The 16,824-nt window shown below is 46.8% G+C and overlaps 1 protein-coding gene across 2 annotated transcripts in view; it reads right to left on the bottom strand.

Moving 5' to 3' along the window:
- Window positions 1-1,019: 1,019 nt before the first annotated feature.
- Window positions 1,020-16,824, bottom strand: part of RIMBP2 (RIMS binding protein 2) — a 104,762-nt gene continuing 88,957 nt past the window's right edge. The window contains exons 14-23 of one of the 2 annotated variants that reach the window (XM_068208328.1): window positions 15,641-15,799; window positions 12,889-13,311; window positions 11,827-12,108; window positions 10,064-10,181; window positions 9,164-9,348; window positions 7,476-7,644; window positions 6,472-6,578; window positions 5,476-5,547; window positions 4,907-5,041; window positions 1,020-2,537 (exon numbers count right to left, since the gene is read on the bottom strand). In XM_068208328.1, the coding sequence (XP_068064429.1) occupies window positions 2,346-2,537; window positions 4,907-5,041; window positions 5,476-5,547; window positions 6,472-6,578; window positions 7,476-7,644; window positions 9,164-9,348; window positions 10,064-10,181; window positions 11,827-12,108; window positions 12,889-13,311; window positions 15,641-15,799 (1,842 nt within the window). In that variant the 3' untranslated portion in view covers window positions 1,020-2,345. The remainder of the gene's footprint in view (window positions 2,538-4,906; window positions 5,042-5,475; window positions 5,548-6,471; window positions 6,579-7,475; window positions 7,645-9,163; window positions 9,349-10,063; window positions 10,182-11,826; window positions 12,109-12,888; window positions 13,312-15,640; window positions 15,800-16,824) is intronic. The other variant, XM_068208327.1, reaches the window with a different exon arrangement.

Below are 16,824 nucleotides of genomic sequence, written 5' to 3'. Positions count from 1 at the left end.
CAAATTTGCCTCCTGAACTGTGTCATACCGTAAGAGGGGGTGACCAGATGCTCTTGGTTACCAGGGCTTTGTTTGAAGGCTGGACAGCGATGCAGAACCTTGGAAGGGTTTTTAAGAGTTCCTTGTGAGGGATTTGCAAACCAAGCACAAACTCTGGTGCTGCCGAGGGAGCAGAGGGGAGTGAGGGGCTGGCTCAGCTGGGGGCAGTGCCGTGTGTGCCAGCTGCACCCCGTGGCTCAGCTGCTGCAGAGGCCTCCCCACAGCAGTGAGGGCTTGGGCTGAGCCTGTGCTGCTGCAGCAGCCGTGGGGGACAGGGACTGGCCTGGGGCTGTGCTGCTGCTTTGTCTGTAACTCCAGGGTCACTGCCAGGCGGGAGGAGAGGGCTGGGGACAGCTGCACGTTCAGCCCTGAGAGGAGCTGAACTGCTGGGCTGGTCCTGCTTCACACAGGCCTTCACTGAGAAATGCCATTTCCATCAGCGACTACCAGTGCACTGCCAGGCCTGGGGGCTTTGGTTTTGTAGCTCCAAGCAGTGGGAAGCAGCCCTGGTTTGTTCATGTCCGAGGTTTCATTGGGCACTGTTGTGCAGCCCATTTTGTGAAACGAACAGCAGCTGTGGGGATGGAGGTTGATTTCAGATTTTTGACAGTTTGACAGTAGCACTGTCAAACTACCACACATGGAGAAATTCAGATTAGTGCTGGTTTTCTTAACCACCTTGTTGTGAACCTTGTTGCTTTTCTTTGTGAGATTTAAATAAAGTTGTTGCTGTAATCCTTGCCCGTTTGAGCCTGTTCTGTGTATTTTATACTTCACCACTGGGCTTTGGGCACAGATGGGACAATTGCTGGAGTAACTTTGCAACCCTGTTGCACCTCTGGGAAGCTCCTGCAGTCGTGCAGACAGAGGAGCCTTTCTTTATTCTGCAGTAAGCTTCAGCGGCCATGGACAGTTCTGAAAAAAGGCTGACACAAGAAGCCAGCGGCTGACACAGTGGATTGATGAAACATACTGCACTCTACAAAATATCAAATTATTTATTTATATAAAATATAATACACAACGATTGTACACATGCACACACCCACACAGTACTTTACCACAAATGTAGGCCAGGTATTTTCTTTAATTAAATGTTATAATCTAGCACACAGTATTTTACAGTAATTTACATTGTTATCTGAAGACACAATGGGGAAGCTTTGATCATTCATTTATAAACCTTCCGTAAATTACAAAAAGAAAGGCAGTCTGAAAAGTATGTATAAACAGTAAAAACAATTTACAAATGGACAAGAATTACAAAATAGTAACAGCCAATGACTGCCATCAGTGTGTGGGATTGTTTTTTGTGATATGCCAATGTTGCAGTTGTGATTTGATTAGAGCCTGGAGCAGCCCCGTGGGGCTGTGGCTGTAACCCAGTTTGTCCTTGCACTGTAGATGGACTTGAGCCTCAACCTGACAGCAGCAGTATGAAAATGCCTTTTAACCTAGGACTGAACCTCCACAGGGGAAAAAACGGGGAGTAAAAAGGGGTTTTGGTGTGGAGTTGGTTTTTCCCCAGTAGCTTAGAACAGGGATGCAGGAACCCCAGAACTGGAGGTTGGAGGGTTGAAACGGGCTGAGGTTCTGAGTAACTTACACTGCCTGGTCCCAGGGCAGTGAGGATGACAAACCAGCACAAGGTTTTGGTGTTTACTGGGGGAGCAAAAACTGAAAAGCGTTTAGCACAGCACTTCCACACTCCCAGGAGTTACCAGACATGGATGGGGTCAGTAACAGTATTCATCTGGAATTACATGGAGGAGGGAGGATGGAGACAGCTGAATACACAGTACATACAAAGGATACGCTGCATATTTATTAGACAGTACAAATCATTGTGCATTAATAAGGCAAACATCAAGGCTGATTTAACTAGGAGTTTCAAGACCATTTTTGTTAATGACTGGATACAGTGGGGTGATCTCTGAACTAGCCATCAGTGAAGAGAGTTTTCTCCCCCCACTCATGGTTAAAGGAGGCTAAAGGCTGACATTTTTCCAATGGAGTTGCAGGTGTTGAGATGACTTCAAATAAAACCATGTTCTTCCGGTCTTAATCCCACAACTTTTTTTTTTTTTTTTTTTTTTTTTTTGACTTTTTAAAAAATGTTTTTGCAACAATAAATCCATTTCCCTTTTTTCTTGCTGTTTTGATTAAGCAATTGGCATGATTCTGTTGATGTCAAAAATGCAAAGGTCTGGTAAAGTACTGCATAGTCATGAAAGCCCTAGTTTTGACTTAAAAAAAAAAAAAGTACACAGACTGGAAGCTTTACAAGTTGTCCAGGAGCACATGACTCATTTCACTGCACCAAGCTTTTTCAGCAGTTTCTTGCCTTTGGAAAGCAGCCCCTTTTTCTTTTTCGAGGCCATATCCCTGCCTCTCCCGGGACTACCAGAGCCCATCACAGGTGACGGAGGTGACCCGGAATGGAGATGAACTGTGGGGGATGGTGCTCTCCGGGGTGTACCTGTATTCTCAGGAGGAACCTAGTAGGTACATTGTTATCATTTATTCAATCTTTGAAAGCTTCAAAGCCGTCAGCAGCAAGAAACTTGGTAACATCACTTCTCCCATTACCCACTTAAACAAAAGGGCTGGTTTCTTTCTTCTCTCTGGCTTAAAATACTGCGTGGGCTTATGGAAAATACATCAATTTAGAGAAAAAAAATAGAAATAGAAAACCCACCAATAAAGCCCTGTTTTGGTTATACCTTTTTAAAGGATAAGTTGGATACACTTGCTTTGCCAGAATTCTGGCCACAAAAGCCGCAAAACTGGCTTTGGTATTTCATTTCAGTACTCTGATAGTACTAAAATGGAGAGGGATACTTTCAGCTATAGATTTAAGAAAAATAAATATGTTAATTACTACAGATTAGCAATCTATAGAAGCCAAACTCTTTTCAGAAGAAATTACTTAAAATGCTACATGATCACTTACTTTTTAATGTCCTTTAAATGCCTTTTCTTTAAAATTGGCTAGCAAACTTTATGTACAGATTAGAGAAGATGGCACACTGGCTTAAAAAAAAAGGAAAAAGAAAAAGCTAAAATGAACCTTAATTGCAATCAAAGAAAGCTTAAAGGCCCTGAGTGCTTGATGTGTATGCTGCAGCTATGAGGTTGTTAGATGACAGCATTCCTAAATATTTTGAACAGCTTTTTTTTTTTCAGTCATCAAAAGCACTTGGATGAAAATGCTAACATTACATATACTCAGCCTATCCTAACTACAGTGCCCAGCTGGCAAAATGGTTACTATCAATTAAGATGATATTTTCGTAGTATAATCCATGCTGTAGGGAGGCCTGCTAGCTTGTAGTTCAAGTTAAAACATCAGCAGTTTACTGGCTTGTTTTGCAACAGTGAGTTAAGCAAAGGGGCTTCAAGCCTACTTTGATTTTAAATCAAGGTCTAATTCTAATGAAAAAAAAAAAAACAAAACCAAAAAAAAGAAACCAAACCAAAACAACTTGGTAAAGCACCCCAACGTACACCTGAAGATACCAGATATCGAGTCTAATGCATTCATTCAGTGAGCTGCATGTTTCAGGTCAGACTCTTATTGCATTGGTAAACCAAACAGTTGCTAATATTGCAAATGTACGCTCGCTAGGAAAATCCGAGTAAATTGTACCAGAGGGAGGGATTTGTTTCAGAAGTGTTGAATAGTTGGTCTTAGGCAAACTGGGGTATAATCGATTGTGGAAAAGACATTTTAAGGCAGACAATTTAAGTAGCTGTGTTTGAGTGTAGTGAGTTTCAGAACCAACTATCCCCTTGTAAACTACCGTCCGTGCCAGCTCGCTGCTGGTTCTGCAAGGGCTGCAGCTGTTGTGCTTTTCTCTTGACACAGGAGCTTGGAATCTTTACATCCCAGCTTGGCTAGCAATGCAATATGCAGCTTTGTTTGTAGGGTAGTTAGACATCAAACTCTCCTCTCTATGTAAACATAAACACTGAGCTCGGGAAGAAATATGTTCCAAACGCTGACCTTCGTAAAGGGAGGCCCGATCGATTTCACAGGGTTCCTGTTTTAAAGGATTTATCTCCCAAGAAAGGAGTGGCCTTGACTAGGTACAGCAAAGGCATACAGCCTGTTCTTCTGTGGCCAAGGGGTTTGGAGACATATTTCTTTTCTTTTCCCCCACAATTAAGTTTCAAGACTTGCATTAGATAGCCAGGTAGCTTTAATTGAAATCTCTATTGGTATCTTCAGTTGCTCACTTACGTGAAGGCTACATTGCCTTATTAAGGTGTGAAATGAACACTCTTCTTCTGTTTCCAAGCAGATGAGCAAAGAAATAAAAATATATATAAAATATATAATATATAAAAGTATTGCAGTGATGAAACAAAACCAAAAATGAGATACTCTAAACATGGTTAATTCTTTCATGAAAGAGAAGTCTCTGAGCAATTAATTAACGCCAGTTGGAACAGGAAGTTGTAAGGATTAAGAGATGACCACTGTCAGTCCATCAGCTGCAGTTACAGTTTGTATTTAGAGGAACACTGGTACCAGTCTTTTGTGCACAAGAACTTTTTTAGAAAGAGCAATTTAGAAGCTTTGAGAAATAACTATGGCCAGGAAAGGGCTGCTTAAGCTCAGGTTATGAAGGACGGTACTGCAATGACTGCAATCAAACAGTCAATTTAGTTTCTCCATTTACAAATGTAACGAGCTAGCGAAGGCTAAAGTCATTTTCCCTCATGTTTTATTTTATATATTTGAAAGATAATTTTAAATGGGCAAATGAATTTAAACGTAATGTTAAAGGTAATGTCTAAATTATACATGAGACAGAATGAAATGGAAAATGAAAATTCAAGTGTTTCTTAGTGGGTTGCTTACCCTTTTTGCCTTGGATCTCATGGGCGTGTCATGGGCATAGCGCGAGGGAGCGTCGGAGAGAAAGACTTCAACATCGTCAGGCACTTCTTCGAGGAAGTTGGAAGGAACCAGCCCCTTCTGTCCATTGAGCTCTCCCTGTGAGCAGAGGCAGGCTCGGTGAGTGCTTTCATCTCACCACATTTATTCCCAAGGGGGCAGGGACCTATTTTTCACAGAATCACTGGGTTGGAAGAGACCTCCAAGATCATCGAGTCCATCCCAGCCCCAACACCTCAACTCAACCCTGGCACCCAGTGCCACATCCAGGCTTTTTTTAAACCCATCCAGGGATGGTGACTCCACCACCTCCCCGGGCAGCCATTCCAGAACTTTATCACCCTTTATCACCAATTCCAGTACTTTATCACTCCTTTTTGCCTATTTCAAGGCTGGCGAGGAAGAGGAAATTCCCATCTGAGGTCCCTGGGGACACTGAGAGCTCACACAATTCCACATCCCCTCCCCAGGCTGGTGTTTGGTAGCTGGTGAAGCTGGGAGCAGTTTGGGGTGAGCCAGCAGACCCAACTTACATAGTAAAATCCATCTTCATCGATCTCACCAAAGACAGTGATGATGTCCCCAGTGCAGAACGTCAGCTCGGCCTGCAGGGAAGGAACAGGGACAGGCAGCTCTTAGGCAAAGCTCAGCCTTTTCTTTATCAATGGGGAATCCATTCAGATTTCTCCCCATTCCTTCATGTTAAGACACTGGTGAAACCAAATTGATCTTTGAGAGCCAAACCTCTTGTTTTTTCCCTTGGGGTTTTTTCCTGAGCTCACTAGCCTGGCCCCTGTCCAGGCACGTGGACACCCACAGGGCTCCCTGTGACCAACAGCCGACACATTCGGGCCTTGAAGAACCTGCACAAGCTTTGAACTGCAGCTTCCAAGGGCCCCTAAATCCATCCTGGTGGAGGGGGAACAGCTCAGGGGTGGGACATGCTCAGCCCTGTACTGTGTGAGTGCCAGCACTGAGGTGCAGAAGAGCTCAAGGAGCTGCTCAGGGCTGCGAGGCACCTCTGGACATCATCCAGCCCAAACCCTGAGGCACAACGTTCCTGCTGTCCTGGATTCTCTTCAGCAAAACCTTCACAATGGGCAGCTCCACTCTCATCAGCACACAGTGCACTGGCCTCTTTTAATTGTCTGCGGCTTAAATGTAATTAGGGCGGGGCTTTTAAATTATGTTTAATTTCCTGTGGTCATGGGAGAGGGAACAAACAAAATCTTTGCAATACATCAGCACAATTTATTTGATTTGTTGGCCAAACTACTTTGAAACACCATAATTTAGAAAAAGATTTGGTTCAATAAGAAGCAGAAAACAACCCAGGCTGTGTTTTAAAGCACCAAGTCCCACGTATTTCAAAATTCCATTTCTCCTTTAAAAAATTCCAGAGTCTTCTACAATTGACCAGTTAAAAACAAAACCAAACAACGTTTTAAAGGATGGCTGAGGAAGCTCCCAGGTTCTGTGCCCCCAGGGTGCCCCCAGCCCCAGCCCCACGGGCTCAGCTCTGCCCCTACCTCCACGTCCACGTTAGGGGAGCTCTCCCTGGGGTCGTAGTCATAGAGGGCCACCATCCTCCGGGTGGTCAGCGGCTGCTGCCGGCCACCGCGCCGGCCGCGCTCTGCTCCGGCCGGGGCAGCAAGGCAAGGAGAGAGAGTTACTGCTAAAGGCACTGGGGTTACTGCTAAAATTACTGCAGTTACTGCTAAAATTAACTGCAGTTACTGCTAAAATTACTGCAGTTATTGGTACTGCAGTTACTGCTAAAGGCACTGGGGTTACTGCTAAAATTACTGCAGTTACTGCTAAAATTAACTGCAGTTACTGCTAAAATTACTGCAGTTATTGGTACTGCAGTTACTGCTAAAGGCACTGGGGTTACTGCTAAAATTACTGCAGTTACTGCTAAAATTAACTGCAGTTACTGCTAAAATTACTGCAGTTATTGGTACTGCAGTTACTGCTAAATTACTGCAGTCATTGGTACTGCAGCTCCTGCTGAAGCACAGCCCTGCTGCAGCTGCTGCTCAGAGCCTCCTCCATGCGAGCAGGAGCAGTTTGGGCAGTGCTGTGGCACAGGTGAAAGCCACAGTGGCCACACCAACACAGGCAGAGGGTGGGCAGCCACGCACGGCTCCCCAGCAGTGACTGACAGGGCTCTGGCTCCCTCTGTTCTGAGGCACAGAATCCTCAGCTCACTGTGCACAGCAGGCCCCACAGATCAGGGACTGTGTTCTGTGCCCAGAAATATTTCAGGACACAAAACCCACTTTTTTTTTTTTTTTAATCAGAAAAGAAAGCAACAAGTGGAGTGGTGAAGCTGCAGGTCCCCATCTGCAGCAAATGCTACCACCAAGATTAAATATTAGTTGTATAATGTCATCCAGACACTGACACAGAATGTATCCCCTGGGGCAGTAAATGACTGCAAAATGTAGATGCATCTGCACAAAAACAAGAGGTAAAGTGGAGGCAGCCAAGCTAAGAGACCCAAGAGAGTGAAGCCTGTATTTTCCCTTACCGATTTTCTCAATTGGAGTGTTCAAAGGAAGGAAACCTTGTTTAAGGAGCTGATCCATCATCTCTTCATCATCTGCTTGTATCTCAGAGACCATATTACATGGGATAAGGCCAACTCTTGCACAGGTTTCTCCACGGTAAAATCCATCAGCATCTTTGTCCCCATAAACCTGATATTCAATCAAAGATAATATTGGTCAAAAAGGCTTTAGCATTTAGGAACCTCAGTGCAGGCTAAGGGTTACTAAAGCATAGACGAAAACTGTGGTTTAGATGTGGAATTATATTAATTTTGGACCTCTCTGACTTGGGTTATAAAACTGGAATTGTTATATTTATTTGAATTGTGACTTCAGATACATAAGCAGAATTTGGACTTTTTTTTTTTTGTCAGTGAAAGGGACAAAAAAGTACACTAAAAGCGATCAGTTTCTTGTTATGCTGAGCCAGATGTTTACTTGATGTTTATGGAATTATTATGGCACTATATTAAAAATGAAACATTTGCAAAATTGTGCCAAAATATTATTATGATTCAAACAATTTTATGTGATCAAAAATGCTTATTTCATACACAATGTACTTAAGCTCTGCTATTGTCTTTTGATTTAATTTAAAAACTTGACTTAATATATTAAAAAACCCTGAATGAAATGCACGTCCTTCCAGAGAAAAATAAACTCAACTCTTAAAGTTCTTTTTCTTTGGCATAAACCACTTAACATGTGAGGTAACAGCACAAAGACTGTGAGTTAGGCGCAGACATTTGTGTTAGGACCCAGCCCAACACAGTGGAAGGCAGTCAGCATTTTAACAGTTCTAATTACCATTTAATCTCTGAAATGGGTGATGTCCTAAGGACTGGGTATTTTTCTGGGTCCTGTTCCAGATCACCCCGAAAGCCCAATTGCCCTGGGCTGGCAGCAGCTGCTGCTCCTGCCCTGTGGTGGCCAGCAGAGCAGCCCAGGCTGCAGCAGGAGCACTCCCTGCTGCTGCCGGCACAGCAGAGCCTGCTGCTTCCCGGGCACAGCAGGGGCTGAGGGAATGCCACGGGGGAGGGCAGCCGGGCTGGAGGGAGCTGCACACCCGGACAGAGCCCAGCTGCCCCAGCCCAGCCCCAGCCCTGCCCCAGCCCTGCCCCAGCCCTGCCCCAGCCCAGCCCCAGCCCTGCCCCAGCCCTGCCCGCCTGCGCCTTGGCAGGGCAGCCGTGGTGTTTCACACCAAACCGTCAGGAAAGGCAGCAGACACACCCGGTTTAGGGCTTGAATTCATCTGAAGTGTGCCCTCGCTAGGAGAGCTCAGCATCTAGAAAACGCAGCAGCTCTGGTTCGGTACAACACCGCACTTCTGGGGTTCCTGTGCAGCAAAGATCCTCTCTGAAGCAGTTCTTCCTGCAGGGTTTGTGGCAATGGACATAGGGAGCTTCAGAGTCACAATTCTGGGCTTAACCTAAATCTTTAACACAGACTGGCCCTAACTATCTACAGCAACTCCGAGATTTTTGCCCATTTTGTGATTATTTTTAAGCTATTAGCACTAGATATTAATTGCCAGGTCCGGTGAGACTTACAGGCTGAACCTCTGAAGGAAAAGCCCCTGGATTCTGACCACACAGGCAGCTTTCCCCCAGAGCACAAAGGAGAGCCTGTTTGTAAAAGTGTCATTGTTTCCTTTGGTTTCAGACCTCACCTTGATGATCTGTCCTTCCTTAAACGGCAGCTCCTCCTCTGCAGCATCCGGGTTTGGGGACATCGTCAGTGGATCGTAGTCAAAAAGTGCAACAAATATTCGAGTAGAGAGATCTTCTGTGCCAGGATCTGTTTCAGATTCCTCATAAATGTCTGGAGAAAGATGGTCGTGACCACCGTAGCCGTCTGTGAAGCAAATTCAGAAAATAACAATCAGTAACACAAGTTGGCCTCATCATCTAAGTCTCCCAGTTAATATTTGAAACATGATTGGCATTTCAGTGAAAAAAACCCCAAACCTCACTGCATGTCCCATAAAGCTTGGAGGATTTTTTTGGTTTTTTTTTTTTAGCAAGTTGCTATTTAAAAAAAAAAGCTTATAAAACCTGCACTGGAAGTTGGGCTGATTTCCTGTACCAGACTGACATTTGCACAGCTCACGTAGGAAAGCCATTTTTGTTAGGTTTGCAAGAGTTTGCCATGAATTAATGAAAAAACTAGTCAAGAGAATGGCAAGTGAACACAAAATGATGGGTGATGAAAGGCAGGATGCATGGCTGGATGGATGCCTGGACGGCCACACTGATTTCTCTGACCATGAAGTAACCTGCCAGCAGATTTCCTCTGAGGTGAGATCCAGTGTACCTAAGCTTAAGCAAGCTTAAACAATCTCAACAGCCACTAAAGGGAATGAAAAGGCTCCCAGCAGTGCCATGACTGCTGACTCACGGCCCTGGGAAGCCCCAGCACTCTCATTTCAGCAGAGCTGTCAGCAGCCCATTTCACCCCCTTCAAACCAGGAGCAGCCTGCCTCCAGACAAGTCTGCTGCTCGTTTTTAAGGATTTCCTTCCCAACTCTGAGGCTGCAAAGAACAGGAATGCACGGATCTGTCCAACTAACCAATGGAAGGGACCAACAGGGGCCGAGACCTTTGTGGCACTGCACTGCCATGGGAGGACCTTCGCCCTGCATGCTCCACCCTGTCAGGCCGTCCTGCAGAGGCTGGGTTACCTAAAAGCTAAAAAACAACAACAGAAAAACAGGGTTGTCAGTTCCATGCATGGCAACATCGTGGTTACACAGCTGGACATTAATCAGGTCAATCACAATTGGAAGCATAAGCTCTAAAGGCAACTAAACTTAGTTTTTAACTGAAAGGTTAGCTGAAAAGTGAGCACTGCTGCCTGGCAAACCTGCAAAAGAAAAAAAAATGGTTCCCTGATTTATGGCAGAGCTTTGTAAACCAGCAGTCACACATCAGAACAAAAAGAAAAGAAAAGAATAATTTTGGAAATATTCTTTTGCCTTTGTTGTTGCGGCTAAGGTGGCGTTTGAGTGTCCTGAAGAGTGGCACGGGCAGGCTGAGAGCTGTGCAGGGCAGGGCAGGGCACAGCGGGCAGTCCCAGCTCTGGAGGTCCCTCCCGTGCAGCAGGGAGCCCGGGCAGTCCTCGTGGCCCCGGGCTCTGGTCCTAGCTGGCCTCTGGCAGGGCCTGCGGGGTGAGGGCAGCGCAGGAGGGCTGCAGGCTCCATCTGGGCACAGCTGGCTCTGCGCAGCACGCGCTGCTGCCTGGGGGCCGTGCTGCAGGCTGGGCCAGCTCTCCAGAGCTTCTCCTGCAGTCACTGGCATTGGCACAGCCGGGTCACCACTGGTGCTGGGAGGATGGCAGGGCTCATTCCAGCCTGAGCTGGGAGGCTCCAGGAGCAGCAGCTGACCTCTGCTCTCGTGTGGAACGCGCCAGAAGGGGCTCTGCACCCTGGGGTGCTGCAGGCAGAGGTACAGAACTGGCTCTGGTCTCTGGGGTGCGTCCCTCACGCCTGGAGGCTCCTCTGGACATTACTGGACAGAAGTGCAAACAGGCAAGGTCGTGCAGAGCATCCCTGGCAGATGTGAATGGCCCTGGGCTCCCCTTGGAAGCAGCTCTGTGCCTGCATTCTCCTGCAGAGATGCAGTCTGCAACTTCAAAGGCAAGAGGAGATGGTCTAACAAGGACGCAGCGTGGTGACAGTGCAGAGATAAGGCAGAAAATGAAAATGATGAAGCTGTGACTCCACAAATCTGGGTCACTATCACACTGAGGGAGAATCTTGATTCTTGTCTTGAGATGTTCCATGATAAAGAGCATATCCTGAAAATTCTGGGAATGAGATGGATAAAAACAACACGATGAAATGAATTCCTTGACAATAATAAAAAAAAAATGGATGAAACATTTCTCCAGTTAAGAATGCAGCTTTTTTTTTTTTTTTTTTTTTTTTTTTTTTTTTTTTTTTGCAACATTCAAATGGGCAAAATAAAGAAAAGCAATCTTTTGGAAAAATTATAGTTCAGCTAACCCTTAATTAAAATTTAGATTCAGTTGTCCTTTAATAAAAGCAGCCATCATTGTAATTTGTCTGGGGGGAAAATCATTGCAAAGCAAATTAATCTGATTTTATCATGACACAAAAGAGGACCATAAATGAAAATGCAGAGTAATAAACCAACATGAATGGGGGAGAAAAAAACATGGGGGGAAAATGTAGCAGATGGGTCCAAAGGACAGACTTTAAAAATCAATTTGGAAAAAAAAAAGAAGGAAAAAAAAAAAGAAGAAAAAATATAAAGAATAAAGAAAACAGACTGATTTGGCAAGCAGATGTTAGAAGGAAGATACTTCACACACCAGAGAGTCTTCTGCATCTCTGTGGGATGGCTTTGCAAGGACAGCAGCTGCCCTAGAGTCAGCAGGTTTGGGGTCGCTCTTCCAGCCCCCCTGCAGCTCTTGGTTAGCCGAACGATCGGCGCTGCGGCCCCGCGGAGCCTCCGGCCGCCTCCCGCAGCCGGGCCCGGCCTCCGCGAGGGCTGCCAGCTCCCCGAAATCCTCCTCGATGCTGCTCTGCCGGGTCAGCGTCCTCCTGCGGGCCAGCAGCGGCCGCGGGCCCCTCCGGCAGGGACAGGGCTCTGGCTCCTGCTGGGCTCGGACACCGCGCCGGGGCTCCTCTTCCTCACCGCCCCGCTGGGCTCTGACACCGCGCCGGGGCTCCTCTTCCTCACTGCCACTCCTGTGTCTGACACCGAACCGGGGCTCCTCTTCCTCACTGCCACTCCTGTGTCTGACACCGAGCCGGGCCCGCTCTTCATCACTGCCCCTTTGGGCTCTGACACCGCGCCGGGGCTCCTCTTCCTCACCGCCACTCCTGTGTCTGACACCGCGCCGGGGCTCCTCTTCCTCACCGCCCCGCTGGGCTCGGACACCGCGCCGGGGCTCCTCTTCCTCACCGCCCCGCTGGGCTCGGACACCGCGCCGGGGCTCCTCTTCCTCACTGCCCCTCGTGTGTCTGACACCGAGCCGGGGCTCCTCTTCCTCACTGCCCCTCGTGTGTCTGACACCGCGCCGGGGCTCCTCTCCCTCACTGCCCCTCGTGTGTCTGACACCGAGCCGGGGCTCCTCTTCCTCACTGCCACTCCTGTGTCTGAAACCGCGCCGGGGCTCCTCTTCCTCACTGCCACTCCTGTGTCTGAAACCGAGCCGGGCCCGCTCTTCCTCACTGCCACTCCTGTGTCTGAAACTGTGCTGAAACTCTTCATCGCTGCCCCTTTGGGCTCGGACACTGTGCCAGGACTCCTCTTCCTCACTGCCCCTCGTGTGTCTGACGCCGTGCCAGGACTCCTCTCCATGGCTGCCCCGCTGGGCTCTGACACCGTGCCGGTGCTCCTCTTCCTCACTGCCCCTCGTGTGTCTGACACCGAACCAGGACTGCTCTTCATCGCTGCCCCACTGGGCTCTGCCGCCGTGCCGGGGCTCCTCCTCCTCGCTGCCGCAGTCCAGCCCGCTGTCGGGGCTGCGGGACAGGGACTGCCGGGCTTTGCATCCTCGCTCGTCCGGGGCGAGCTCCTCCAGCCCCGGCACCGCCCTGGGCTTGGCCGGGTACCGGGGGCTGTGCTGCTGCTCTTGATTGCAGGGCCTGCGAGCTCTAGGGCCTCTAGCTACTCTGGGGCTCTTTTTATAGGGCATACCTAAACCCTGCTTGTACAGCAGTTCAGAGTATTCACCGTCCTCTTCAGCCACTTCTGGAATACTGAAAAGCCTTTTACTGTGGTGTGTCTGCTGGGGAAAGCCAGGCTGTTCCAAAAAAGTGGCTTCAGTGGTCTTATTCTTATCGTACTCCTTAAGAGCATGTAATGTTAAAAACCAGACAGGGAACAAAGAGTGTGTGACAAAAATAAAATGGGAGGGAAAAGGGAGAAAAGAAAAATAAAGACAGAATTAGTTTTAGAGCAATGGCAAACATAAGACATGCAGCTTATATTATGAAAAGGATGTCATGCTTTGAATGAGGATCTGTGAAAAATAAAGACGTGATTAAGAAGTTGCTGGGTGCCAGGTACAACATGAGAGGTCAGTACAAACAACAGAGTGATGCTCTTAACAAGAATAAACTCATGCATTTGAAACGGAGTAATGAAAGCCACATACAGGCTCCAGCATGGTGGATGAGAATGGCACTAACACTCCTTCCTTGCCCCATGCCAAACTGTCATCTGATTTTCTTTGTAACCAGAATCCATATCTGAGAATGACAGCTCTGCCCTAGCAAGCTTGCTTGCTTTGCATCTCTTAAAGCTTCCCATATATGTAGTAAATATCTTCAGTCTCCTGTCAGAGGAGAGTTATTCCACAGCCATCATTAAAGAAGTTCTGGTTTCCTTTCCAAAAGTCTAAAAAACCTGCACCATTTTTAAAGCTTGGCTTCCAGGAAAAGTCCCCTGGGACACAGGCTGCTCTCTGATGTCACTTGCTCTGCACTGTCATCAAATCTCTCATCATGATTTTGTACTTGCTTCATAAAACCAGTGCTTGAAAATCAACCTATGAGCAGAAGTAAAAGTCTGTTTGTGCCAGAAGCAGGTAAAAATTATCCCAGCCTGGGTAAAACAAGCATTCTGGACATGCCAGATACATTTAACAATTTTCCTATTCCATTTCCACAAACCACAGGCTGGTCTGACACGGAACCCTGGGAGTGCCTTGGCTGGGCTCTGGAAGAGGGAAGGGAGCACAGGGCAGGAGATGCTGGCTCTGACTCCAGGATTATTGGTTCTGCATCGGAGACCATCTCTCCTTGTGCCTAGTGCCCGGGTCAGGGGCACCTCTGGGCTCAACAGCCCCCAAAAATAACGACAGATCCTCCTGGAGATCAGCAGCATCTCCCTCCGAGCATGCTAAACTTAGCTGCTGTTTGGACGTTGTCCCCTTACAGGCAGAGGGAACTTTCTAAATTACTTTAGACTGTTTCGCCTATTTTCCTTTGTTTTTAAAATGTGTGTAACACCTGTGAAACTTGAGATAAAGTGCCACAGAAGTGGATAAAAGATCAGTAAGCATGAACTGCATCAAGAGAAGCCTGCAAACCTTAGCAGGTTAAAAACTATTTCCTATGCCAGTTAAGGCTCTGGAACTTTCTCACTATCAACACTGGTAATACTAATTTAAATCCAAGAAGTAAATACACCTTCTGATGCATAAAAAACAAGAAGTCTGGGGATTATTCTTCTTTCCCAGGGGAAGGGGATACAATGAGCACGCAGAAGGATTTTGGTTTCACCCTTCATGTTGGTGCAGTAATACAAACACTGGCAATTTCTTCTTTTGAAAAAGTACCTGTCTCACTGCAGAGAGTATCAGAATAAACTGAATTTACAGCACATAAAAGCAGTCATAAGAATGGTCAGAATTCTTGTATGCATGACAAAATAGTACTGATTTTAGTTGAGTAACAATCTACTGGAGAAAAAGTAAATCTGTGGGCTTGTGCTTTCTAAGAAAACACAGTTTGTATAATTACTGCACACATAAAGAAGCAAATACAATTTACAAGTACAAATATAATATGGCAAATATATATTCAGTATTGGGTGTGTTTAGTGTTCTGCATATGCTTTAGTTGTTGCACTGAATTTTCTTTCTTGATGAATATTCCTGTATTAAAGCATTATTTCTGGAACATATTTCCTACTCTCTCTGGTGATTCCCTAAAATTCAGAGCACAAGGAGTTCTGACAAAGCTCTGATCAAACAAAGCTGAAACAACTCCCTTCCTTACAGGAACACTTGAAGCCTGTGGAAGGTATGGGACTAGCACTGGGTACACGGACAAATCACTCAGACAGGAAAAACATAAGTTGTTTTATAAGTTTTTACAAATCTTGCTCAGAAACAACTCATTTTTTTGGGGTAGCACTTGCAGTATATCTTCACAGAGACAGGGGAAGGTCCCCAGATGCAGAACAGAAACTGCAAGTGCAACAATCACATATAGGAAAAGTCCATTAGTTAAAAGTTTATGTCAAACAGTGAAACCCAACCAGGTAACAGATGCATTAAAGTAGCCCAGTTCTAGTTCCCTAGCACACAGTGAGCTGTAATGCCTGCAGGCCCTCGGGGTGGCTGAAGGAAGCCCTGGAGGCAGCACCCACCTGGGTGCCCGAGCCCTCACCTTGAGCGCGCCGTGCGAGGTGAGGCTCAGGCGCCGCCGGCCGCCCTCCTCCAGCTGCATCTCTGAGTAGAGCTCCTCCTCATCCTCCTCCAGGATGTCCGACAGGTCCGAGCCACGGCTGCTCTCCGTGTGGTACTCATCCCCCAGGCAGTAGTGAGCCTGAGAGAAGGACAGCAGAAATCTCACTGCTAAAGCTGCTAATCCTGCCTGACCTGGCCATCTTCTGGGCTGGAACAGCACGAGGAGCCGCAGGGACTTACATCACCGGGCTGGCCTCTGCTCTGCTGGACATGTCACGCGGAAATTCTGTTCTGTTCTGCCCATTTATGATCGTAATTCAAGAAATCCAGTCTCAATCCCAGGTGATATAATAAAGAATATCTCCTTTCACAGCACCAAATCTAGTTTTAGTCTTGATTAAATTCCCCTTATTAAAGAGATCCTTCATGCATCAATGGACTTGCTGACCAAATTGTAAAAGCCTTAGGATAATTCACATATCATCTGTTCTTTGCAGCTGTTTGTTACATCACATTATAATTTAAAAGTGATCAGCTTTTAATTCTTGCAGCATATTATCACCATTGTGGACCTTCAACACAGGAAGTCAAGTCTTGGACTAAAATCCATCTCTTTTCTAGAATTTACATCTCTCTTGAAATAAATTATTTAATATTTGTTTTCAGTGGGATCAGACTAAAAGCTGCACAGTTGTCCAAAATTCTTCTGCCAGCATCTTTCTATTCCTTGGAGCCAATCCTACACCATGCTTGTTTGCTGTCATTGGGCTGTTAGGTTACAGGTGATGCCCTTAGGGCACACAGCAATCCTTCCCACTCATGAGCAGGCTCTCACATGCAGCAGTGACTCCTCACACAGAAAAGGCCCAGAGCACAAACAGGACAGTCCAGTCACATTTTCTATATTCTTTGCCATCTTCATGCTTTCAGTTTCCAGTGCCTGGGGCTGCTGGAAGGGAGGATGCCCAGGAAATCCCTGTGCCAAGCACAGGGACAGGGCCAGGCCCCAGGACCAGGAGCATCCCTGCCCACGGCTCAGCCTCACCTGTGCCACCTGTGTCACAGCCTGTGTCACGATTTGAGTCACCTGTGTCACAGCCTGTGTCACCAGCACAGCCAGAGCCCTCAGAGTGACCTGACAGAGCTGGGCTCCAGAAAACACCT

The sequence above is a fragment of the Anomalospiza imberbis genome, chromosome 18 (assembly GCF_031753505.1).
Source record: "Anomalospiza imberbis isolate Cuckoo-Finch-1a 21T00152 chromosome 18, ASM3175350v1, whole genome shotgun sequence".
Taxonomy (NCBI): domain Eukaryota; kingdom Metazoa; phylum Chordata; class Aves; order Passeriformes; family Viduidae; genus Anomalospiza; species Anomalospiza imberbis.
Note: the sequence above shows the minus strand (reverse complement) of the source record. Positions and strands in the feature narration are given on the sequence as shown.